At 50.8% G+C, this 26,142-nt stretch overlaps 2 protein-coding genes across 7 annotated transcripts; one reads left to right on the plus strand and one right to left on the minus strand.

Moving 5' to 3' along the window:
* Positions 1 to 939: 939 nt before the first annotated feature.
* On the minus strand, positions 940 to 11,492 carry DRD4 (dopamine receptor D4). Its single transcript, XM_082057705.1, has 4 exons — positions 11,068 to 11,492; positions 2,732 to 2,844; positions 1,856 to 2,403; positions 940 to 1,209 (listed from the first exon to the last, which is right to left on the minus strand). The coding sequence occupies exons 1-4, from the start codon at positions 11,341 to 11,343 to the stop codon at positions 1,007 to 1,009; spliced, it is 1,140 nt and encodes a 379-aa protein (XP_081913831.1). The 5' UTR covers positions 11,344 to 11,492; the 3' UTR covers positions 940 to 1,006.
* Positions 9,132 to 25,282, plus strand: SCT (secretin). Of its 6 annotated transcripts, XM_082057707.1 has the most exons (10): positions 9,132 to 9,687; positions 12,827 to 13,011; positions 15,960 to 16,092; positions 16,838 to 16,975; positions 17,332 to 17,502; positions 21,624 to 21,720; positions 22,454 to 22,558; positions 22,786 to 22,890; positions 23,693 to 23,794; positions 24,931 to 25,282. In XM_082057707.1, the coding sequence occupies exons 6-10, from the start codon at positions 21,632 to 21,634 to the stop codon at positions 25,043 to 25,045; spliced, it is 516 nt and encodes a 171-aa protein (XP_081913833.1). In that variant the 5' UTR covers positions 9,132 to 9,687; positions 12,827 to 13,011; positions 15,960 to 16,092; positions 16,838 to 16,975; positions 17,332 to 17,502; positions 21,624 to 21,631; the 3' UTR covers positions 25,046 to 25,282. The 6 variants fall into 6 exon arrangements, with proteins under 6 accessions (XP_081913833.1, XP_081913837.1, XP_081913838.1 ...); XM_082057711.1 differs by lacking the exon at positions 23,693 to 23,794; XM_082057712.1 differs by lacking the exon at positions 23,693 to 23,794 and having other exon boundaries at positions 24,934 to 25,282.
* The last annotated feature ends 860 nt before the right edge of the window (positions 25,283 to 26,142 follow it).

Consider the following 26,142-nt stretch of genomic DNA (forward strand, 5'->3'; position numbering starts at 1 on the left):
TAAACAGTTTGTGTATAGTATAGCTGAGCCTTGGTTACTGTCTGAATTTTGGCTTTAATGCACCTTTTAAGGGAAAAAAAAAAATCAGAAGAGGGGCAGCTATCCTAAATTACAAAAAGGTACTTGTGACTCCCCTGTAATTAAAGGCCTCAGCGAGCTTCCCGTGAGAGCCCCGGTGTCTGTGGCAGCTGCGCCCAGCACAGCGGCAACCTATAGAACTGAAAAATGGACAATATAGTGGCAATCTGGTATGTTTATTTGTTGGCGATAAATTGTTTGAGCAATTGTTATTCTTAGACAAGGAAAAGCTTAAGACCTCCCTGCAGTACTTGTCTGTTTGTTTGTTTCTAAGCAAACAACTCACTCCTTAGAAAGCAACAACCCCATACAAAGATCGTTACTCAGACAGTTGCTGTTTTGTGCAATAATCATTTTCTTCCCTACAGCATTTGCTGCTCCCTCAGCTGCCCTTGGTGTCATTGCACTCAGGTTTACAAGATGATATCAAGGATTTTTTTGTGCAGGCTGGAAGTGGTTCCTGGCAGGAATCACATGGCTTGGTAAGGAATTCTGGAGAACGAGCAATCGCATTGTTGTGCCTTTCAACAGGTAAACCTGCAATTACTCCTAGACAGCCGTGTGCACCCTTACAAGGACATTGAGCCTCTCGTCCCCGGCAGCCGAGTGTGTTCTGTGCCTCTGCAGCCTGAGTGCGACCTGTCCCTGTTCCCGGGCAGGGAGAACACAATCAGCCAGGCAGGAGCGCTGGTTTGTGAGCTGGTAACGAGCGAGGCGCCTGCCAGCTCTCGCCAGCCAGAGTCGCCGCGTGCGGAAGGGACGAGCGATACCGACCTTTCCAAAGGGCTGGGAGCCAGCATCCTGCAGCCGCCATCGCCGCTCCTGCCGTCCTCCCAACAAAGACAGGAGACCTTAGGCAGAAATAGATCTTTAATGAACTATACAAAAAAGAGCCTGTCGTTCCTTCTCCCCAGCCGTGCTGGTGGGCTCAGCAGAAGAGGTGCAAGACTTTGCGGAAGAAGTTCCTGAACTCGGTGTTGAAAACGGTATAAATGATGGGGTTGAGAGCACTGTTGACGTAACCCAGCCAAGTGACAGTGCTGGTGACTTGAGAGGGAATGGTGCAGGACTTGCAGAGGGCCCTGGTAATGTGCACCACAAAGAAAGGTGTCCAGCAGAAGAGGAAAGCACCTGCCAGAGGGACAGGAAAGAGAAAGTGACGTGAATGTTAAAAAGGCTTAAACTTAACAAGTGCAGCCTGGGCCAAACATGAACAGAGACAGCTCAGAGTGCCTGGGGAAAGGCAGCAGATGCGCTGACAGGTAGAGCTGGGCTTACGCCCAGACAAAATATTCAGGACATCATTCTCATCCTAAATGTTGATGAAGAAAAGTCTAATTTATGTATTTGCTTTAGATTTACATTTAAGATATGAGGAACCACAGGTTCACCTTGAAGAAAAGGTTGGATTATAAACACTGTCCATCTGTGGCTGTTGGCACGGCTCTGGCTCATCTCATCTGGGACTGAGATGTTCTCTGGATAAACATCCTCTCTCAAGGAGAGATGGTATGGCTGGTCTTAGGCCACAACCAGGCTGTTCCACAGGAACAAGGTGACCGTGCATGTTAAAGCATGAGCCCATGCAAGACGGGGAGGACGGAGGACCAAAGACATGGCACTGAGGAGGTGGGACATGAAGGAGGTGGCTTTTATCTCGCCTTGATCTCCTCCAGCAAGGAGAAGTGTGGTTCGGACACACCCTGCCAGCCTGAAGCCCACTGCAGGACAGCGCAGCGTCTCCCACCCTTCCCCGGCCATCAGCGCCCCTACTCACCGACGACGACAGGCAGCACCCGCATGGCCTTCCGCTCCCGGCCATTGATCTTGGCCCGTTTCCGACCGTGGCCTGGGGGTGGGTACTTGAGGTGGGGATAGGAGACAGTCGGGATGCCATTGTTCATCACATAGTCCCCAGGGTGGCTGGAGCGGGCGTAAGGGCCGCACTCCTCCGGCTCCAGTCCCGTTTGCTCTCTCTCAATAAAGGTTGAGGGGTGATAGAGCTTCCTGTTGGCCCCGTAGATGCTCCCCCTTAGCTTGGCCTTCCTGGCTTCTTCCCAGCGCTTGAGTCCTTGGAACATGGCGCAGTAGAGCACCAGCATGACGGGGCAAGGGATGAAGAAGGAGCAGATGGAGGAGTACACGATGTAGTTGTCATCCTCCAGCTGACACAAGCTGGGGTCCCGGTTTGGGACATTGTTGAGGCCAAATATGACAGGGGATGCTACAGCAAAGGCGAATATCCAGGTGGTAGATATAAGGATCAGCTGCCGTAGGTCGATTTGCCGCCGGTTGTAGTTCAGTGGGATTGAAACAGCGATAAACCTGTCAATACAGGGCACAGGTGAGCCAGGCCCAGTGTACTGTTGTCACCACTCGTAAGGTAAGCGAGCGGTCCCAAATCTGCTTGCCACTCTCCTTCCCCCCGTTAATTCACTTACATAGCCCAGGCCTGGGCTCAACCAGTCCCCCTCAGAGGAGCACCCAGAGGGGCAGCTCTGCCTCGTCACACAACTCTGCTCTCAGCTGGGCCACCACAAGGGTGCTGGTGGGACACAAAGCTGGCGATGGGGACCAGAGGTGTGTATGGAAGCAGCTCGATGCCAGGACACAGCACTCGCTCCTCTGGTGTGAGGAGGAGGAAGGCGCTTACCGATCCACGCTGATCGCACAGAGGTTGAAGATGGAGGCCGTGCACAGCATCACGTCCATGGTCATCAGGGCATCGCACAGCACCGTGCTGAGGGACCACACGCCTCCCTGGAACTGAAAAGATCCCCAGGGTCAGCAGACGACCAGCAGACCCCCCACAAAAACTCCACACTCATCAAATTTGCCACCCCGACATCTGCCCAGCAATGCGGGGTTAAGTGCTCGCTGCACAGGGAGCAGGGAGAGGATCTTCAACAAGTCACAGAGCATAAAGGTCTTCTTCCATTTTTCATGTCCAAACTGCTCCAGCGTCCTGTTTGCAGGTAATGTGAATAGTTCCTGTGCCTTACACAACTGTTTCATTCTGTCACGCTGAACACAAGGCCACCCACTCAAGCCTGCGCTCAAGCTAGTTGGATATAATCTCTTGTCTTCTCTGCAACTGCAGCACCCAGGGCAGAGCAAAGTGCTGCCAGCGAGAGGACGTGACCAGACATGAGTTATTAGTCCATATTACTTGCAAGTGTTGGCTCTGCTGTACAAAAGATACCAGTTAAAAAAATCTACACTGCTGCATCCCAAAGAATCCTCAGAAAAAAACAAAACCAAATAACAAACAAACAAAAGCTCCGCTCAAGCTGAGCCCCTCCAGCCAGGCTTAGCAGTTGGGAGGCAGAAGGGCTCCCTCATCCTGTATCAAACTCACAAAAGCTCTGTCTTCCCACACCCCCGCGTGTGGCCGGCAGCACTGATTACGAATTAAGTTCTTCTAAAACCCACTCAGCTCCAGGCACAACAAACGGAGCTGCTTGGTCTGTGGTGACGATGTCTGGGGCCTGAGTGCTGTCTGTGTAGGGAGCAGGGCACCAAGTGGTCGCGCAGCAGGAACACGAGGGCTTCTCTGGCAAGAAATAAGAACAGCAGAGCAAGAAACGGTGAGCTCTCCCAGGGGACGGGGCTGAGCAATCTGAAGATCCTTTTTTGAAAAGTGTTTCTTTTTTTCCCCAGAACGGAGCGTGTATTTCGCTTGCCAGGCAGAGCCTCCTCCCTGGAGGTTCAGGCAAACCCTGGGTTAGAGCTGCTGTTCTCCTGAGCATCACTCCATTTCATCCCCACTATGGCTGAAGGTATACATATAAATAGGTATATAGAATTATATGTAGTATACATATATTATACTAATTGGATATATATTTTATATTGCTGTAGTAAAAGATATATAATATAGTAAACATTTATAGATATCGTTCATATACAGGGGCTTTAAAATGTTTTTCTATAATATATATCAACGCAATATATAACATACATAATATATAATTTATCCATATAAATTATATGTTATATATGCAAAATATGTATGTATAAATTAGATTTAAAGTCATTATATTTATTATTGAATCTAGATAATAGAAATATAAAATGCCCCTTGGACTTTGCAGCTCTGCAAGGATTCATATTGGGCAGTAACGATGTCACGCACAGGATTATGATTAGTGGAGCCATTCAAGCCAAAGCAGACTCTGAAGAAACTGTCTGGCCATTTTTATATCGGTATCTCGTTGCGAGGGAGCGCAGACCCCCGGGGAGGGCTGCATTCAGCCCTGAGCACTTCAGCCAGCCCCTTCTCCAGCACAAACCAAACTGAGGAGCTGAATCAGAAAAAAACCCCTCACATTTTTGCCAAGCTCACTGGGATCCTGACAAGTTCAGTTCAGATGATGAGTGAGGCAATTTGATTGTGGGCTACAGTCTTCAAAAGCTGTTTGTGATTTGGGGGAACTAATTAATTCTAAAAAGGACAAGAGCTCTCGGGCTGCGGCACCTTCAGAGGACACAGCCTGTGCCGTGAGGTTCAGGTCGGGCACCTAGAAAAAGCTACAAACTCTTCCCTTTCCCCACCAACTCCCAATGCTCAGGCTGCGGGGAAAGTGCTGGGAGAGGACTTGCCGTGAGACCACATTTCTCACCTGCCCACCTTAGCAAAATGTGCCAGGAGCCTCCCTGACGGGTGAGTGACTTTGGCTTAGAGGCATAGCTGGCTTTGCTAGGTCATGTGGTAAGCGGTACCTAATTACAGGAGGTCACAGATTAGCCCGTCAAGGTACAGGGTGTGAAGCTTTGGGGATCATTAACGGCTCAGGCCGCCTTTAAGAAGTGCTCCAGCACAACTCCACTTCCTTTGGCTATTTTGTGTTCACTGCTCTTTCCGGAGGCCCCTGTTTTTCTCCAGCGATGCAGGATCCGCAGCGCTGGCGCTGAGCAGACGCATCGTGTTGCACAGCAAAGCAGACACTACAGGCGAGCCGTCTCCATTAACAAAGGAAACAAAGCTGCAGATGATAGAACCCCGCTAGCCAGCCTACCTGCTACAGCTTTTCTAGTGCTGTGGCTGCGCTCTGCACAGCTCTGCCAAGAATATAGTCTAAGCCTTAAATAAGTGAGTTGGACATATTAACCACCACACTTGAAACCTCCAGGCATCGCCTCCTGGAAGATGGAAAACTCTATGTGTGTGTTGGGGGTCACACTCTGCCCTGAGCTCAGCGCGTCGTGGGAGACAAGGAGTGTTTATAGGATGGTGATAATGATCGCCGCTCGGGACGCAAGCCAGACCCCTTTCAAAGCGATATTCTAGGTGCAGACTGGCTGCTTGTTCAGCCACCAGAGCTGGTAACACCAGGAAATTCACATGCAGCCACTGTGGTCTCTTACAAGATACCAATATGTCACTACAAATGGCACTAAGGTTCTGGAGCAACCCTTATGTGCAGGGGAGGAATAACTCCGGCTGCTGCTTACAAAGAACAGAAAGAGGTTATGGAAAAGTGATCCTTCAGTCTTTGGTGGTGATGGCACCTGAAAAAAGATACCCAGACAACAGCAGCCTGCAAGTGAACTGGGAAATGTCCAGCTGAACATCCCAACAAGCACCCACCTGCCCTCGGCAAGGCCGCGGCTCAAGCACTGATCCTGAGAGCCCAGGCCAGTCAGAAGAGTGATAATCCTTGCAAGTGGGCAAAGTCCAGCATCAGAGTCGAAGAATTGTCCAAACGCCCACAACAAGCTGACTCTGGGCCCTTTCTCATGGCCCGTGACGACTGCTGCATTCTCTAGAAGATACAATGCAAGGGGAAAGAGAGGGCGTGGGACACAAGACAAAGGTGGCCTCATGTCCGCCCTAATGTCCTTTCTTGACTTAAATCATTGAAGTCAAGGCTTTTCAGAAATGAGGAGCAAGTCTGACCATCCACCTAAAACATTGTAAGGGCACAAGACGCAAAGACGCCTCCCTCCCATTACTGGTGACTGCAAAGAAAATCCTTCGCGCTGGTTTATAATTGCTGGCCTGTGTCACCTCCCCAGTACTTTGTGCAGAGACTGTGTGGCTCAGGTACCAGCCAGGCCTAGAACAACATCTATTTCCACTAAAGCTATATGATTCCAGGAAAGACTAATCTTGAACGCTGCTGCTGAAAGGATGACATGCATTCACAGAGAGCCACGGAAAATTCGGAGAGGTCTGGCCTCTCATCAGAAGAGCTGCATCACAGGCACACAGACACGAGATGCTGCAAAAAAAAAGTGGTCTTTGCTACCAGTGGTACACAGACATCCTGGAAGTTTTATGCAGAACTGCATCACCCTCACCAAGAAAACAGGTTGTGTCCTTAGCACAGGCTGCTCGATCGCTCTGAGAGCGCACGAGGCAGAGCGCTTGCCTGGAAAAACTCATCTTCCCTGACCTGTAGAAGGAGCTGGGTGAACGTGCGGATCTCCTCAACCATTTCCTCTTCTTCGGAATCAATTACAGAGATCTCAGTGGCAAAGATGTTTACATAACTGCCTCAGCTCCTGCCAGCAGCCGCCGGATCAGACCTGTTCACAGCTCAGGCCCCCGCTGTGGATTACGGAGCGAGCTGACAAGGGCAGTTTGCAGAGCGGGGCAGGTGGGAGGTACGTTCTACAGCCCAGTCCCGAGAGGGGAAGCTGCTCAGCCTGGCGACTGCCCTAATGCTGGGAATGCTTCCAGTTAATGAGGACTATAGAAAACTGCTGCTGCGGCTCCTGTCATCAGAGTCTTTGGGTAAAGGAAGCCCTTACACACAAAAATAAGCCTTTGTAGCCATGCAACTCCCTCACTGCAATTTCTAGTGGGCAAAGCCACTGTGAGGCTAAAGATGTCTACAGTATCTCCACAGCACCACGTAGCTCTGCCTTCTCGTGTCCTCACCGCCTCAGGGGAGCGATAACCCCCGTTTTCAGTGCTATTGGTGCTCCAGGCAGACTCTGGTATCTTTTCCTGGCCTCTCCTCACACAAGAGCAGAGCTTTGCCCCTGGGGAATTATGGTGGAGCCCTGGGAGCTTCCCATCATCCCTGCCTTACTGGCACTGGACTGATTGCCAGGAGAGCACATCACTCTCATCAGAAAGACAGGACCGCTGCAGAAGAGCAGCCTGCCTTCCTCGTGGATTTTTACCTCTCCCTGTCGTGCTGCTGAGACTTCAGATTCCCGAGCAAGTTGGAAGATAACAGTTCTTTGTTCCCTGTTTGAACAAGTTTGGTGGAAAGTGCTGGACACATCTGCACCAGCACACTATGATTTGGGCCAGGACTGCATGTGTACATACCAACACCTTTGTGTAGCGGCTAACAACTCAAATGGCAAACAGCACTGATCCACCTCCGTCCAAACCAGCACTCCAAACAGAATGAGGAATGAGCAGGGAACAGAAGTTCGCCTGCTTTTCTTTGAAGGTGGCGCATTTCTGCAAAGGAGGAACTGGCTGTAAACACGGCCCTGTCAGGGGTTCACTTCATGTCCATACTGGGGAGCTGTTCCATTTGGAAATGGATGCTTAACCAGTGAAAAGCTGATGTTTCTTCCCTTCCCATCTTGGTTACATCAGGTTGTGGAGGATCAGGACTGAGAAATGAAAGCAACATTTGGAGTTGTGAAAGGCCAGCTTCATTACATCAGTTTTAACACTCTCATTAAGTCCCCAAGCGTTAACTTGAGCTGCTGAGGTAGATAAATTTGACAGGACAAACTAATGTGGAAAGAGATACAGCCTGAAGAACTCCCAACAATGCAGTCAAGACTGCAGTGATTGTGAAATGGTGCAGAAAAGAAACGGTTGTGACCACACACACCCGTGTCCCCCTTGTCTAGCACCTGCTTCCAGCAACCCTGCAACAGTTCACCTGGGACAAAAAGTTACGCTGGCTCTGTCAGAAGGACAAAAGGAGACTGTGTGTCAGCAAATGCTGCCAACACATCGGAATAAGCTTTCTTAACCACTAGAAACAACGGTCAAGATCAAGGCCTCTCCCGCTGTGCTCAGGCTTCTGTGACCAGCAGCAAGGCGTAATCCACACCTCACAGGGAGGAATCCCAGCCGCACTGAAGCGTGTGGGAGATCTGTTGTTCTGCGGTGATGTCAGATATCACCTCCAAAGTTTAAATCCCTCCAGCTGTCTTCTAAAGCCATGGCTGGGAGGGATGTTTCCAGAAACCTAACGCAAGAAGCCATCTCACAGGAAAAAAAGCACAAAGACGACTGAGCTTCTCCTGCTGAATGAAGTGGTCACAGTTTGTTGTTCTGCTCCTGCTAAACAAGAAGCAAAAAAAATGACTCAGCTGGTTTTTAAGTTTTCCAGTAAGCCCGCAAAGTCCATCTTTACTCTGTCAGGAGCTCTACTGAAGTTGAAAAATACCCAACTAAACAAAAAAACCGCACACCAAGAATAAAGGTTGAACTGATCGTTCAGGACTGTGCATGCCATATTTTCAATGGCTGAATTCAGTGGTACAGAATGCAAGTTGAAATCAAGCAAAACAGCAGCAATCGCTATACACTGCACTCCCCCAGCTGAGCGTCTGATTCCAATCTACAGTTGTCACTTTTGCCTCCAAGAAAATGAAATTTAAAAAAATCCATCCCCTGGCACTGACTCAATGGCTACTCTGACTTTTCCTTAGCATATTCAGAACAAAATGAGCTGCAAATTCTGCATCAAATACAGGAGATTATTAAAAAAGAACATGGGCCCTGTGGGCTCTGAGCCCACAGAGAAACTCGCAGGCATGAGCGGGTTTGGCTGCGGCACAGGCAGCAGCTGCTGCCCCGCAGCCTCCTGCCCCCTCTCCCTACCTGCGCAGCACCTTCCGCGCCGTCTGCGCACAGCACCTTCCGCGCCGTCTGCACGCAGCACCTTCCGCGCCGTCTGCGCGCAGCACCTTCCGCGCCGTCTGCGCGCAGCACCTTCCGCGCCGTCTGCGCGCAGCACCTTCCGCGCCGTCTGCGCGCAGCACCTTCCGCGCCGTCTGCGCGCAGCACCTTCCGCGCCGTCTGCGCGCAGCTGCGGAGCAGGACAGCACAGGTCCCACTGCACGCTCGTTTAGGGGGTCTCCTACACCTCGGAGCGCCTGCCTTGTCGCAGGAGCTGCTCAAGTTGGAAGGAAAGGCAATTCTGTTGTAAGACACCTTCACTCCCTGTTGTTTAATACCCTGGGTGCAGAGATATGGAAGAATTACACCACGTAACGGATGTTTATGAACAACTATGAAGTGAACACACGAAATATCATCATAGCAAAGGCACAGGCTGGACAGCACAGGTTCCTAAAGCTCATACAAAGCTGAACACCCATTCATTGCCTGAGCATCCAGATCTTGTGGGATGTCTGTGAAACCCAAGGAAACCCCCACACCTTCATGCCCAGTTGAAGGGAGATTCAGAGGTACCCCAGAGTGTGGTACTAGCATTTTACATATGCCAGCAAACCTCAGGCCTGCGGACTAGAGGAGAACACACTCGTGTGTGTGTGTCTGCCCACAGAATCAGGAACTGGAGACACGGAGAGACAACGGAAAAGCAAGGGAAAGAACGGAATTCCAATTAGGAAGAAGTAGCTGAGAAGATTCATGGAGAGGCTTTCTAACTACCAAAAGTGAGTTAATGAGGGAAAAGCAAAACCACTAAAAACAAAGAGCATGGGGGGGATCCTGTCAGTGTGGTGGAAAGGGAGAGGGGAATCTAGTGCTCCTGTTTTTCACGGGTCCCCAGCTGAACGTGTCCCTCCAGAGAGGTCACAATGTCCTGCAAAATCCTGGGACGAGGTAGAGAGGCTAAAAGCATCCTAAGCTCTAATCCGCAGCCTGCCTTGCTTAAGAAAGCACAGACCCACCCCAGGCAGGTGCTGAGCGGCAGCCCTGGCATGGCAGGGCAGGGGAGATGGGAAGGCCGGAGCACTGCTGGGGTGCTCGTGTGTGAGCCTTCGGGGACGGGAACGCCGGTTGGAGTCAGCCCCCTTTGTTCTCTGAGGAAGCACTTAAGCCACCACCTTGCAAATCATGTGGCTGTCACAAAGCACAAGGTTCATCTGACACCCCCAGTCCCCAAACTACAGCTTGCTGGGGCTGCTCAGTGCACACAAGGCTGCAGCCCAGCCCTCCCACATCTGGAAAGAAGAGGACTCTTCTTCCAGCTGCTGCAAGGGCGGGTGCAGAACAGCTGCTGGTTTGGCCCAGGGAAGGAGCCACTGGCTGGTTCTAATGGTCAGGCTCCAGCAAGGCTCCTCCCCCCGGGCCAACAAATCCCTCCACAACCACCTTACCAGTCCCCGTTGATCTCCCTGTTACAGAGAGCCAGAGGGAGATGCAAAGCCACTCAAGTGCAGGAGCTCCTATTTTTCTTTCCCTCAGCTGTCACGGTCTTGCAGGTGAACAGGTTTTGGAGGTGAACAAAAAGCCTGAGCCAGTCTCCCAAGGTGTCTCTCTCTCCACGGGCACCCCACACACAGGGCCAGGCCTGTGCAAACCACAGGACCTGCCATGGGGAGCCCTGCAGCGAGCCAGCTAAAGCCACCTGGATGTAGGGTGACCAAATCCCATCCAGCTCCCTAGAGAGACAGCTTCCCCTGCTCGATATGGGAGCCCGTGTCCTGGCTAAGATCTCCCTTATCACCAAAACCTGCTCACCTGAAGCCAGCACAGTGTCTGTCCCTTCCGAACCATTTGCTCTTGGCAGCCTGGGATGTCTGCAACGCGAGGGCTCCCCGGAGATGCTGCCCCGGCCCGGGGCAGCCGTCCCGCCGCATCCCCGCTACGTGCGTTCGCTGCGTTTCCGCTCGGTGCGCTTGCAGGTCGGGAATCTGCCGGCAGAACCGGGGACCCCAGGGCCGTGCCCGAGCCGGCCGCCGCCGCTGGGCGCACGGGCGGCAGCGCTGCCCTGCCAAACTCGCTCTCTTGCCGGTCCCACCCCGCAGCCCTGTCACTTTAAGGATCCCCGGGCAGAAAAGCCACAACCCGCAGTCTCCGAGCAGCCTCACCTCGGAGTAGACATAGAGGGGCAGGACCAGGAGAGCGAGCAGCAGGTCGGCGACGGCGAGGCTGACGATGAAGTAGTTGGTGGTGGTTTTCAGCGCCCGCTCCGTGCAGACACTGAGGCAAACCAGCCCGTTGCCGCCCACGATGAGCAGGATGAGGACGATGCCCAGCACCAGGGCGGCGATGTTGTGGCCGCCCGGCGGTGGCGGTGGCAGCGCGGTGCCGTTGGCGGGCGCGGCCCCGGCGCTGCCGTTCCCCAAGGCGCCGCCGTCCCCCATGGCGCCGCGGCGCTGCCCCGGCAGCCCGGGGCATGGGAGCTCCCCGGGCGCGGGCTCCGGCTCGGCTCCCGCCGCCAGCCGTGCTCGGCCCCGCGGCGACGCTCCGGCCGCCGGCCGGCCCCAAACTTTCGGCGGAGCGGGGAGGAGCCTCCGCCGCCCGCCCGCCCGGAGGCAGCTCCACCCGGCTCCGGCCCCCGCCGCTCCAACTGGGTCACCAAGCGGCTTAGGGGGCGGTGGCGGGGGGGTGACACAGGCTCCCAGTGTCCCGGCCCCGCCGAGCCCCGGGGAACGGCCGCCGGGGGGACCCCGAGCCGAGGTGAGAGCGAGTGGTGGCGGCACGGGCAGCCCTGGAGAGCCCCCCTCGGGGTGCTCTGTGGGACCGACCCCTGGCTGCGACCGAGCTCCTCCCGTGGCCGCGGTGAGGGCTGTCGGTGCGGGGCTTTACCGAAAAAGAATCGGGGATTAACGCCTTGCCTTTCACTGCCCAATTTAACCCGGCCCCACCTCCAGTGGACGAGTCTCCTTCTCCCGGGACTGGGCTTCGTGCTGCCTCTGGAGCAGGAGAACAGCTGTGCACTGACACAGCTAAAATTCCCCCTTTGATTAGCCACCTTCTTCCAGGTACACCAACAATAGGTTGGGATTCTGGATCACACGTTTTCCACCCCAAAGCAGCTATCTGTGGCTCTGTCACCTGGGAGCACTTGTATATGTGGGGAGAAATAGTAAATATCACGTATCTTAAGTTTAGGTCTAGCTGCAGCCTCACATGGTGTTCTCTTAAGCAATGCAAGAGGAAAGACTGGGTGAAATTATTACAGGTTATGTGAATAACTGGAGAATTGTATTCCAAGTCCTATGCAGAATCTGGTAATATTTAGTGTGAATTGCCCTGAGTGAGGGTCCAGAGAGTCACTAATTAAATTTGAGGATACTGTCAAGACAGGAGAGGCTGTGAACATTTTGGAGTACAGAGTAAGAATTCAAAATGGTTGTGAGAAGTTGGAGACATTGTCTGGGAATCACAGGATGCATTTCAAAGGGGATTTTGCATCTGTGCTGTGTTTGGGCAGGAATAATCAAGTGCAGCAATGCAGGATGGAGGAAGCAAGCGGATAGGCAGCAGGTGTAGGAGTAAAGGTGGTGGAGCAGGTCACAAGCTGAACATGGGTACTAGGATGTTTTACTGTGGAAAATCAGAGGAAAGGAAAGAAGGAAACGCTCTGCTGGGATGATGCGGTTTGTGAGGTACCTGTGCACCTGCAGCCTCAGCCTGGTGTTTATGGAAGGCAGCAGGAAGAGAAGGCATAGCAGGAAAGCATCATTTACACTACATGGGGGGGAACTACCCTACTGGCAGCTTTTTATAAGACAAGTGGCTTCTCAGAGCTGTTTATAGGCTCCAGCTATCAGAGTTTCATCTAATCTATTAAGAGACTTGGAGAATAAATCCTCTCTCTAACCCCCACCCTTGTTCCCCCAGTTCCTTACTCTTTTTTGAAGAAGGACGTGATCAGCCCTCAGCGTGCACAGCACAGAAAGCCAGAGGCCTGTTCTCAGCCAGGGACACAGCCAGGTCCAGGTACCGTCCTTCCCTGGCGCGGATTAACAGCACTTGATCCACACAGTCTGTTTCACCCAGCTGCCTCGGGCTCCACCATTTCATATGTGAGTAGGAGAAAATTACCTTGCTCTAAGCACTTCACTGGCAATCTGGATTGCCAAATATTCTGTCCAGAGCTGTGGCTGCCAAGTTGTTTCTAAACCTAGCAAGATTGCATCCTTTTAATAGCTACTGAGTTGTATGACCCCCCCTCTCCCATCCCAAAGGTAGGTTTCTCATCCTCATGTTCATTCCAATGCCCATGGATTTGTCTGGTCATCTCCTATTTCCAGCTGACCCAGCTTTGACATGCACTTAAATCACAGTGCAAAGACAAAGCTCAGTCCTACACAGCACAGGAAGGACAATTCCATCTGCTCTGAATGGGACCAGACCTTCCTCCAAAGCTGGCTCTCGCAGCCAGCAGCGCTGCAGTGGGAACTCGGGTGCCTTCAGCTCTGCCCATGCTCCCACATTCCTCAGGACCAGGTTGGTTGGACCCAGGTGGGCTCACGCGTGCTACAGAGCCAGCAGGTCAAGAAGGGCTCATTTGGCAACACCTCGTCCACTGTGAAGTTCAGACAAGGAACATACATGTTATCCAGTGCGGCAAACCAGGACTAAACCCCACCAGTGGTTTTTAAGCCTTTATGTCTTGACAGTATGAGTTTGCTCAGTGGTTTCACAGCTTTTCTGGTCTGGTGGTTGGTCCCTAAAACCAAGCTGCTGGCTCACTTGCTGCTGGCACAGCCTTCACCCAGCGAGGAGCTGGGACAGGGGAACTGCTCTTACTAGAGCCCTTTTAATCCAAGAAGTCAACTCAAATTAGCCAAAGGAGGCCCTGAAGTGCATTATTGAAACTGCACTGAAACCCTGTGTGGACAGAATAGCCTGAATTTATTTATGTTTAAATACCTGAGCAGCAAAGAGAGCAGGATGGGACTGTGACTGTAGGCCTTCTGCCTTCCCACAGGGATTAATGCCGTTTATCTAATCCACTTTAACAGTTAATTTATATTCATTATCTTGATTTTCCCAGTGGGTTAGTGCAGAATGACTCTTAACTCTCAGTGTGGAAACCCTTATTCCAGACCAACAACGCCTTAATCCTAAACTAGTTTAATCCTGGAGTGGATTAAACTAATGTGAAATAAAGTTTTTGACTTCCAAAAAGGAGCAGCCAAGCAAGGCACTAATCAGGACAGCTCTTGCAAACCCACAGGCTGCAGTAATCCCTGCTCGCTGGCACTGCCACCCGCAGCTGCTCTTTTTGTCAGAAAACAAAGTTATATTCTGTCCTAAATAGGTGCTGTGAAGGACACAAGGTATGAACAGCCGCAGTTTTGCCAGCATGGACACCCCAGCCTCACGTAAGACTGATCCCCCGGCCGCTCCATCAAGGACATTCCTGTCCATACACCAGGGACAGTCTCTGTATACACCTATGTTAGTGCTTGTCAGATGGGACTCTGGTACCCAGTACATCTTCTGACCTCTGCCTTTCCTTCTGTGCCACACATCTGTGGCCACAGCCCGCGGCACACAAAGACTTTGCTGGGGAGCGCAATGTCACTGTCACTGCCCTCCAGCCACCTCCTCGCTCCGCTGCTGAGACCAGCTCAGGGCAGCACCCACGCCTTATGCAAACCAACAAAACAGTGGGAGATTTGCCTTTTTGGTGTGTTTTGGAGTGCGTTTTGAGAAGAAACTCAGGCAAGTGAGCAGCGCGGTTGGCTTTCAGCAGGGCTTTGCTTGGTGGAGGGGGCAGCGGTGGAGCTGGGCCCCAGCAGCCAGGCAAGGAGCCGGGGGAGCCCCCAGAGACTCCCAGGGTGAGTTAATGGAGGGTTTGGTTGCAAACCAGTCCAAAGGATCAGGAAAGTCGCAAAGTGAAACATCTGCCAGAGTCTCCCAAAAGACGTGGAACTTTTATCAGTGTGGTTTTTCACACTCGAGGCACTGATTTTTTTAAAAAGGAGAACAGAATTACCTGGCAAAGTTTCAGCACAGATGTGCCTAAACTCAGCCGCTGAATAGTACCCTGATAGCTGGGCAACAGATCACCTGGGCTATCTTCAGGTTCAGAACAAAGGGAGGAAAATAAAGAGCTTTTAAGGCCAATCCTGTTCCTTTTATTTGACATATTTAGCTGAGCAATTCTCTGTGAAAGTATCATCTGCAGCAAAGCTGTCCTGCTTTACAATCTGCTCGTAATACATTTCCCAGAAAAGAGTCAGGGCAGCCTCCTGCCTTGCAGGTTAACCTTTGCAGGAGAGGGACGGGCATGGCACAGCTCTCTTGGCTTGCCAGGCTCTCTGAGTCTCCCTCTAATAAGGTGCAGGGATTTCTGTATGCACTGAATAGATCTTTTGACATTTAACATTCTGGCAAGTTAGGATAAATCCATGTAAGATGTGAAAACGCATGCATTTTTAAAGGTGATTAGCTGTGGGGATGAAACTACAGATGAAATGGCTGGATTTTCTGCCTCTGTTAGCTTAGAATCAAAGCTAGATGTTTTTGTGGATGCCTGGTTTCAGACTAAGCCACATAATTGATCTCACACAGGGGTAACCTGTGAGATACCAGGGTTTGTGTCATAGGGCAGATCAAATTAATATACTTCAAGAGCCCCTGCTGATTTTAAAACATCTGTGAGCTTATTAGAGTCACTTGTTATGAAAAACCTCCTGGGGAGAAGTGCAAGGGCGCACATGCAGGGAGAGGCATGTCCGCGAGCAGCCGGCACCTGAGTGCACCTCCTTCCGCCCTCACCTTCCCAGAGCCCGTTCTCGTGCACCCGGGAGGGGCGTCCTGCCAGGTCCCTGACAAAGGCCACAGAGGGATGCAGCTGAAACGAAGCCCAAGCAGCTGCGTGCCTGTCAGGAGCTGCTGTGCTCAGTGCTGGCACTGCACATCTGGAACAGCTGGGCCAAGCCTGCCTGCCAGCCAGGACAGAGCATGTCGCCCTTATAATTAAAATTAATTCCCTGAAGTGCTTTCTCCTCTTCCCCAGACACAGCAAACAGCTGGAGGCTGAGATTACGGACGCTGATGCCAATTAGAGCCGTGATAAGGCCAGACGCGTGGGGAGCATTAGTGCACAGCTCTGCGCTGGAGAGACGGCGCTCGGAGCTCCTCGGGCCAAGGTACGAGGTACTTCCAGCAGGGCACAGAGCGGTGCTGGGCCAGGGGGGCAGGGCTGGCCAGAGCAGCCCTGGGAGGAAGCCATCCAGTCCTGTCCCGTCATGTCCCTGCAGCGGTAGGTGTTGTCCCATCCGTACATCCCACACTGTGGAGACTAGCTTGGGACGGGCAGAGTGCTCTCACTTCGGCAGTTCTCAAAGGGAATTTGGAAGAAGGCCCATGGGGTGTAAAAAACCAGCAAGTGATTGGTGGGGGTGAGCCTTATAGAGTGATAGAGCCCATTTGCACACGCACAGGCACTGGGAAGCCGGCAAAACAGAGAATAAATGTGGCTTTTCCCTGTTTTGTGCATTGCTTTAAGCACAAACCTCCAAAAGGGACCAAGAAAGGCTGATGTGTTTCTGTGACACTGGGTTTATTCCAAGACAAGGATTGCTCCCTACCCTGTTCAGGGTATGGAATAATAACTCAGTCCACCTCGGGGTTTGGGAGTGGGGTAGGTGTGTTTCTGCAGTCCCACAGCCACATGGGACTGTGACTTTCCTTCTCCCTCCCCCTCCCATGCCCACCGACAGCTGCCCCTGCTCACCCCTCCTCACATCCCACTCTTCCCTTTTTCAGCCAAAATTACAAGATCAGGTGGTGAAGATTAAAACCACTCCTGAAACCATCCTGTCCAAGAAAGGAGTATTTAGAAGGCTAAATCCTCCAATCCCCTTATTCCAATTAGGGTCCTTTCTCTTACAGACCTGGGAGAGGTGCAAGCAAGTTACTCCAGCCTGCTCTCAGTAGATAGCAGCGTCATGGTCGGCTCCTTGGCATGGGAAGGCTCACCTGCAAACGTACAAGAGAAAATCCCCACTATACACGTGGACTCACACGCATGTATGTTAAGAAAGGAAAAAAGAATGGGAGAGGTAGAAGTTCCTGAATGCCCCATAAGCTGATTAGAGGGTATTTTACTTTTACGCAGGAAGGATTTAACCATGTAGTTCCTAGTACCATCTGACCTCAATAACCTCCCGTACCGTCACTGCATGGGGTCACAGGCTCCTCGAAGGTCAGCTGCACCTAGACAGCTCCTGCAGGGCTGCGACACCATTGCTGGGCATGTGTGCTGGATGAGATGCTCCTTCCCCAGCCTTCTCAGCCTCTCTTGACCCTTCTGCACTTTGCTGTCTCAAAGCCACGGGCCTCAAAGAGAGCGGTGCAGAGACTGTAGGAGCTTTTTTTTTTTTTAGGATGTGCATTTTGGCCACGTGTCTCCATGGAGAAGAGCAGCCTCAGCAGATCCAGAATTGCTGCTGTAACACAGCTGGGGTCTGGACTATGGCCAAGCTGGCAAGGAATGTTACCTTGTTGCCCTGGATAAACAGCAACCTCAAAGGCTGGATGGGCTTTTCTCGTCCCAGGTAGGAGCACCAATGTCCACATGACACTGTAGCAGCATTTATCCAGCCTGCTCTTGAAGGTCTCTAGAGATGGAGTCTGAATGCACCCACGCTGCAGCTCCAGGCAGAATGCCTTTTCTGATCTTCTGTATCAGTTTCTTTGAAGTATGAATGGCAATATCCTCCCTTCGAAACTCAGAATGACCCCTAGGGCTCGCTTCGAAACTCAGAATGACCCCTAGGGCTCGCTGTGCTGATTTTGAGTCTGCCTGCACCCGTCTGGTGGTGTGGGGTCAGGATATCTGGCTTTATGATGAAACCCTCTCTTTCAAAATACAGTTTCTTCTGTCTTTTTCTCCAACATAGAAAAAGGCCAGGCTCATGTGCTCTCCTTAAATATTGCCGAATTTGGGACTAATAAATTTAGCATAGTTATAAGATGCTGCATTTCACACCGCTGGTTTGGTGACCCCTCCCTCCCAGTGTAAAGAGGAGCAAAAAGACCTTCCTCTGTGCCACTCAGCTTTAATGCCTTTGGGATGGCTCAGCTTGTGTGCAGTAGCCGTCAGGTACCCTTTCATTCAGAGCCTTGGTGTTGAGCAGGGATGGCCCCTCTGTTTCATAACCTCTGCTCACCCCACGCACGAGGGTGTCTCAGCCGGCAGCGTGGCTGCTCTGAATAGCCATCGCCCCCGTGGCAGTGGATTTACTTAAGGCAGCTCACCACGGGTTTCTCCACGCAGCACAGCAGTTGCTGTCAGGCCTGAGCACACGTGACTGCACAAAGATCCTGGTGGCTTTACACCTGGCGGTGTCCCCAGGCCCTGCATGTCCTGCCTGGCGCCCAGGCTCACAGCGCCCTCCTCCTCCTGCCCTTCCCAAGGAGTGCTGATGCATGGCCGCAGCGCTCCTTGGCGTTACCCGTTTGCAGCATTTTGCTCTGTGTCCTGTAAACATGGTGGAATGTCCCATCAATGAACAGGTAGGTCACTGGCAGCTGGCAGCAAGGATCAGTTCAGCCCTGAGTTCTTGCAGCTGTGCAAGGAGCAGGGATCGGACCAGGGCAGTCATTCCCTTTGTCATTCTTAGAGTCAATGACCGGAGCTTTTCTCTGCAGTGGTGCTGCACAGAGATGATGGGTTAGATTACAGTGATTAATGGATGATTTAATCACGCTTTGTGCTTGCTGGCTGCAGGCAAGGGGAATCTCCGCTCCCGCTTTGAACGCTCACACAAATGGAGAATGGGAAAAGCAAGGTGGAAATTCACAAAGCTCCATTTAGCTGATATTGCTAAGCAGTATTTTTTATCACTCCTGTTTCCAGAATGTCTCCTGATGAGAATTTAATGTTAATTCTGGTTAAAGGAGAATCAGTTGTTGTTTCAGGACTGGGGATTTGATTTGGGCTCAAGTTTATTCAGGCATACATTTCAGCTTGCAAAAGCTTTTGCATTTCCTGGCATGATCCTGAATTTCCTCATCAGGAGCCCCAGGAGCTGTGTTTAAGCTCAAGCCTGTGGTTGTCACCTACATTATGTTGCACCAGTGTTGGGCACGGCCACGCGCTTTTCTACCCCATCCCCTTTTCAGTCTCTGCCACGTTTTTTTTCTAAGTCATTAAATCATGTTGTTTCATGTTCTTCCAGTCCCCAGGGGCTTTTGCTGCCCTGTCACTCACTCTCTGCTGCCATCATGGGGCCTCTCCCTCATTGCGACCTGTCCTGTGTGCCCTCTAGAGCCCCTGGGATTCCCCCAGCAAACTGAGTTTCCCGAGGAGCCTGGGGGCGTTTCAGACCCAACGAGCGTTTGCAAAGGTGGTGCTGAGGCTTCCTGCTCACCAGGTGGTGGGTTATTCCTCAAAGGGAAAGAGGACAGGGAAAATCAGGTCCTTCCCAGCCCGCTAGGGATGGTGACACCCTCTGCTTCTCCAAAGAAAAAGAGATGGGTAGACAAGAAGACATGTAATATAGCCCCTATTTCTCCAGTTGGAAGTGAGGATTTATTTCTAATGATTAATCCTTCCAAGTTACTTCATACAACATAAAGAAGGGGAGAAAGGGCATCATCCTATTTTCTCCCTCCGTTTCGATGTCACCTTTAGTAGTGGTATTTGAGAGCAACCAGCTCCAAACCCCAGCAAAGGCAGGGAATGCAGTCAGGATGTTTTCTGCCCATATATAAGTATACTTCTCTTTGAAGCTGTGATACAGCCTGTTCTCAGCAGACCTTTCCCAGACATGGCTGTGAAACCAAAGCTTGCAAGGTGATGTCCCCTCATGCAAAAGTCGGCCCGTGTCCTGCTGATCAGACGAGGTTTGCCCTCAAATGTGGCATGTTGTTCAGCCAAACCGCAGGTACACACTCACCGACTCTTCCTGGCAAACAAAGTCTAAGCCAGAATTAAAAAGGAAGAACAGAAGATTAAGATCCTATAAAGAGGTAATTAAAGCCAGGCGGAGAGATAATGACAATCATAATGAATCACTTGGTATAGGGATGTTTGCCCAACAAATTACTGTCGTTAGAGACAGAAGCAGGAATTATTACCCATAAGGTCCCTCCGACTGCTGTGAATGACATGGTCTGCTTTAGAGAGTAATTAAAAGGACATTCCAGCCTGGATGCATTATTTGCTGTTAATCATGATTACCCATATTCATATCTTTACCCAAATAATTGCCTCTGATAAGGGCGCAGATTTATAGGGGCGCATGGAGAGGAGCAGGCCAGCGGTGCATCGCAGCCGAGAGACAGCACAGAGCCTGGCCTGAGCGCGCCTTGGTGAGTACGGCTGTGCCGGCACCGCCGGGCTGGAGGGGCTGCCTTCTCCCCCTTTCGAATTTTGGGTGGTGGATTTCAGGTCTCCGTGATGCTTTGCTGAGCCTTTGCCATGAGGCCATCCACCTCCTGAACAGCATTGCTGCCAATACCCGGGGCTTTCCTCCTCTGGAGCAGCCAGAGGAAAAAATGGAGCTTAAACAGCTGGACCAGAAAGCTTCCAGAAATACCTGGTCTTTAGCTTTAGGTAGAGCACAACGGATGGGCAGGAGCAGGAAGGTGCACCTCCCTGCTTCTGCCGCTTCTCATCTTGCAGCATCTCTAGAGCAGCAAACAGTCCCAGAAGGGCGGCTAGAAAGTGTTCAGGAGACTCTGACAGTCCTTTAGAGCTCTTTGTACTGTCTAGTTTCAGACTAAGATAAAACCAAAGTGGGAGGACTTTGATTTTGGGTTAGTAAGTGCTATCTGAGAGTTTCCGGGACAGCAACTAAGGAAGCAAGGTTTGCTTCTTTGCAGGAGGAAGGCAGGTATATTATAAATTACAGATATGGCTGCTGCGTAATCCTTGCGAAACGTGAGCACCCGAATAAAGGCTCATACACATCTCTGCAGGCCCAGGGCTGCAAAAAGAGCCTGGAAACAAAAGGAAAAACACACAATGGCCTGTGATAAACAGAATGTGCTTTTCTGTTTCAGTAAGAAAACAAAATACAAGGTTCTGCTGCTACTGCAAATGTGTGTTATTTCTTTTTTCCTTCTTGAAAGATTAGAGGATAGGCAGATATTGGCACACACAAGAGCCCTTCTCTTCCCCTGTGTGCAGATGAACTTTTATTTGGTACATGCTATTTTTTTTGTCTCAAAAAAACCCAAAGAGATTTCTCCTGGGCATGCTCTCGCTAACCTAATCAGTGTCTGTGGGGGATGTTTCCAGGAGTGCTTTAAATCCTCTCCCTGAAGGCTCAGCTCGCAGGCACTTACAGTAGAATGGGGTTTTACCGCTGATGGGTTAACTCCATGATACCTCCCTGTGTATTCAAGGCATATTGTACTGTCTCACAGCAAAACCGCGGCACAAACATCCCCTGGCACAGCCAAGCTCAGCCCCGTGCTCCGGGACTGCGTCACGGTGGTGGCGTAACAGCTACGGACAACTTCCAGCTAACTGGCAAAGCGAAGAATTTGAAATGTTCATCTTTTGTATTTAAAAAAAATACTATTTTTGCTAGCAGGAATTCCTGCCTAGGTTAGTTATAGTGGCGATATTTATATAGCCCCGTCTTCTGTGTGGCACGTGAACTGTACCAGACAAGGACCAAAGCAATTTTTTCTGCTGCTCATAAAACCTTGTGCTTTAATTCAGGAGAGAACATGGTTTCCCTGATGACTCGTCTGTGGCAACTAATTATTCCCATGATTGTCCTGTCGCATTTCTCTGCGTCTCTTCCGTCCCAGGAGAGGTAAGCGTTGCTTGTGCCTCTGCTCCCTTTTTCTCCATGGCTTTTTGTTCAAAGAGCCGGTGAGCTATGAAGTCAGCCTTTTATCTGCCTTCCAGAACTTGCATCTGCTTGACTGTTGGGTTTTTTTTCTTCCCTAAATTGATTTAGTTACATGAGTGCAAACGTCGTCAACATTTTTCTTGCTTAAGAAGGGAAACATTGATTTGACTTAATTCAGGAGAAGAATCAGGACCTTGAACAGATCAAACTACAGTAAAGGAGACACTCCCGAGTCTGTTTTGCCACTCAGTACTTATACAGGCTGTCAGAGGTGGAAGTTTCTGTTTGAAATAGCCTAGTCCCACGAAAACAACCCAAATTAGTCAATCTTGTAAGTTCACCAGTTCACAATCTTGTACATAATCTGGCAGAGGGTTGTCTCTCCTCCCACTTGTGCAGGTGCAATTAAAGCACTGGGAGACTACAGGACCTGGGCTGGAAGAGGACAGGTGATTCTTTAGTAAGAAGCAAGTGCAGGTAGTTTATCTGTGTGATGGTTAACGAAGATATTTCTTTTAAACTCCTACAAGATTCGCCCTTTTTTTTTTTGGTGAAACTTTGTGAAATTGGCACAAATTCTTGCCAATTTTTGTTTGGGACCCTCTTTCTATGAGGGAACAGTTTTAAATGTCTGTTATTCTCTGGTTTTAAACCCACACCTTTTCATCTCTTTTTTTCTCTTCCAACCTCCCAGGACCGAGACACACACTGATGGGCTTTTCCACAGTGAGCTCAGCAAAATGAATGGCAATGCCTACGTGCAGCAGCTCGTCAAACAGCTGGTGGGCCTCAAGGAGAGGTAAGGACCAGCCGAACCCATCCTCCCGGGGCACAGAAGTCTCCAGCAGGAGATGGGGTCCCAGCAATGGGGGGGTGCCCGTGGGGCTGAGCTGCCTGCGGCTCCAGAGCCGGCCTGAGCACCGGCCTCGCCCAGAAGATGCCCAAAGTGAAAGGAGAGAGGAGGAGAGGGACACAGGGCTCCTTGGTGGAAGGAGCAGCCGCGGTGTTGTATTTTCCCCACCACAGGTCCCAGAGGCACTCAGATGGACTGTTTACCAGTGAGTACAGCAAGATGAGAGGAAACGCTCAGGTTCAGAAGTTCATTCAAAATCTCATGGGCCGCAAGCGCAGGTAAGAGCTCTGCTTCCCGGGGACCGGGAAGGAGCCGGGGCCACGCGGGCTGCGGGGAGCCAGGTCGCAGCTCCAAGGAAAGGATGATTACCTACAAACGTTTGTAGATAAATGGGCTCTGTAGCAGAATGAGGCAGACCCTCTGGTTTTTGTAGTCCCCACCCGTGGCTCTGGCTGCCAACTGGGCAGGCTTCAGACATCATTATATGTGTGGCCAATATGGGGTCTTTCTTCCAGCCAAAACACAGGGCCACTGGCTCCCACTGAAGCCACGTACATGTGCTTATCATCAGTTTAATATGTGGTGCACGGTGACACAGCTCACAACGGCTGCTGCCCTTGCTGCTGGTACGTTATGAAGGGGTAACCTTGCCTGAAGATGTTTCCTTCAAGCTTGGTCCTTTCTTCAAGGCAGAGACATAGCACATTGATTCCTTCCCGTCTGTTCAGGGTGCTTTGCTAGTTTCTGGGCATGCACTACTAACAAAATCATGGCGGATGAAGCAGATTTTAAATTTCCAAATGCTGGAGAAAGGTATATATGACATGCCAGTACTGGGTAATAAGGGGAAGTGCAAGTGCTGTCTCTTTGCCAGCCAAAAAAGCATCTGAGCCTGATTTGAGGAGGATACTTCTTGCTGTTTCTGCATGGTGCCAGCTGGCAGGTTAACAGGGCACAGACCATGGGGAAGGTTGGTGGAGGGGTGAACCTGCCCTCCAGACAGCAGCGCTGCTCTACAGCTGTGATGGTTGCACTATTTGGGGTTTTAAAATTATTATTAATTTTCTTGATCTAAACCAGCCCTCCAGGCCCAGTCAACACAGATGTGCAGGGGAGAGAGGGAGGAAACAGCCACGAGGAACTTTGCTTTATGTGGTTGTACCGGAGCTTTCTAAACACCAGGTAGGCGGGACAGATTGTTACCTCTATGGCCCTGATCATCACTGTATTGAAGCCAAACCAGGACTTCTAGTAACTTGTAAATGCTTAGTTTTTGCCCCAAGCGCAGAACTCTGATGCAGTGCAGCAGATCAGAAGGGCTCAGCTGATACTCTCAAAAATATCCTCAAAAAGGGTAAAGGTAGAAGATTTGTTAAATTGTCCATATTTTAAACTCACTTCTGCGTCGTTCCTCCTCAGCTGTGAGGCACTGTCTCGGGAGCGCGGGTGCTGAATTGCAGCCCTCCACCACACAGCTTTGTACCTCCTCCACCACACAGCTTTGTACCTCCTCCACCACACAGTTTGTACCTCCTCCACCACACAGCTTTGTACCTCCTCCACCACACAGCTTTGTACCTCCTGTCGCTCTGCCGGCAGCCGCGCTGCCAGGGGTGGTTTGCAGAGCTAGGAAATCAAATGCTTTAGTCTAAATGCGAGGTGGCACGCGCCCCTGTGCAATCTCGATCGATGTCCGTGCATGTGTTTGTGGTAATCTCTATCTCTATGAGCCAAGCCTACCTGGCACTCAGTTTTGCCTTACCTAAAGCAAAGCTGGCATTGAGATTTACAGCTAAGAGCTACCATATAAAAGCCAGTTATTAAAAACAATAAAACCCAGGGAAATTAAATCTTTTTCTAATCATAGGTTGTTTTCCTGGACTGAAACAGTTGTTCACCCTATTCAGAAAACTAATCTAATAGTTAAAATAGAAAGTCTTTGCTACACTGTCTTGATGCAGTTGTTGATTCAAACACACACCTCAGGACGGGCTGTCCCACCATCTGGACATTGTCTCTTCCTAGTGACCAACTGCTTTCAATTGGACATCTCACTTTTAAATCACTAACATTAGGTGGAATAAATTGGCCCTTAGTACCTCTCGTCTCCATTGCCTGAAATAAACAGGGATGATAAAACCAATGGCCTTGCCTGTGCATTTGTGGGGTGCCTGGCTGCAGGTGGCCAGGATCTGTGTCCCTGTATCATACATCTGCTCCTTGGAGTCATCTTTGAGTTTTACAAGGCGGCCTTGTCACGCTTCCTGCAGCCCACGCCCCCAGGAATAACAAACCATCCCTCGTTGTCTCCCTTCCAGCAGCCATTCGGACAGTGATGCCAGGGAAGCTGCTTCCATTACCAGCCAGTACGTCTGTCCCATCACTAAGCAGCTGGTTGCAGACGTGAAAGAAGATACAGACAGTTTCAACTGAAGGTGAAGGGAAAGAAGCGGCCAAAGAGACAACTTCGCATGTGTATAGCCTTGAAAATAAACAGGGAAGCTATTGAATTTGCTTAGGAAAAACCCTTGAGATCAGCAAATCAAAAAAAATCTGGAAAGCAGCCAAACCTCAATAAAACCTCTTAGATCATCACGAGTGAAATATCTGTCAGTGTGAACTGCTGTCAGTAGATGGAGCCTGAATGAAGCACATCACTTCCACTGTGTGGTGGCGTGTGGCTGCCTGCTTCTGGAGTCAAATAAAGATCTGGTAGTTACGCCTGTGCCTTGGCTGCTCTCGGGAAACAGTAACCAGGGTGGTGCCATTTCAAGGAGTTGGAGCGTTAGGAATGCGGCGTCGGGAGGAAACTGTTTTCCAGGGTTCCCCCGCAGGAGGGGATGTTGGGACCAGCATCTTGCGTGGCTGGGACTCAGCACTGCTCGCAATCCAACCGGACAAAGACACCAGTATCAGGGCCTCCAGTCAGCAGAAGCTTAGCCAGGTGCTAGATTTTATTGCAAAGAAATGTACCAAGAGCTACTCAACGTAGATACACACTGTAAATATTGTTTGCCCTCCATTCTGCCCCCGTATTTACTGGCCCAGCTTTCTTATGGCCACTAAAGACAAAGCTCCACTAGCAGGAATGTGCTGAGGTTTATGTGTTAGCCCTTCCCCATGCTGCCTGGTAGATTCCCTCATCTGACAGAACAGCAACTCCACCTTTGTTGGAAAACCAAGAGATTTTGAAGAGCAGCTCTAAAATCAGTCTCTTCAGCTGCAGCCATGTGTGCCTACCACAGAACTGCTCAGTCCATCCCGCACCATCGGTTTTCACCGTTTATGATGTACCTGACGTCTGCAAAGAAGCTACTTGCTCTCCAGTGTTCATGGGAGCGCCCGTTCCCTTACTGTGATGCTGAAATGCTGTTCTGACAGACCTTGGAATTTGTTTATTTTGGTGCATAAGAAATCTCTGCTAGGAAAAAGAGCTCTTGGAGGAGTTTTGGAAGGAGTGTTGACAGCCGGTATTTTGTCAGGCCACTAATGGCCACCTGGCCAACATGCAGCACCTGAGAGCTTTCTGA

The sequence above is a fragment of the Streptopelia decaocto genome, assembly GCF_964273445.1.
Source record: "Streptopelia decaocto genome assembly, chromosome: 7".
Taxonomy (NCBI): domain Eukaryota; kingdom Metazoa; phylum Chordata; class Aves; order Columbiformes; family Columbidae; genus Streptopelia; species Streptopelia decaocto.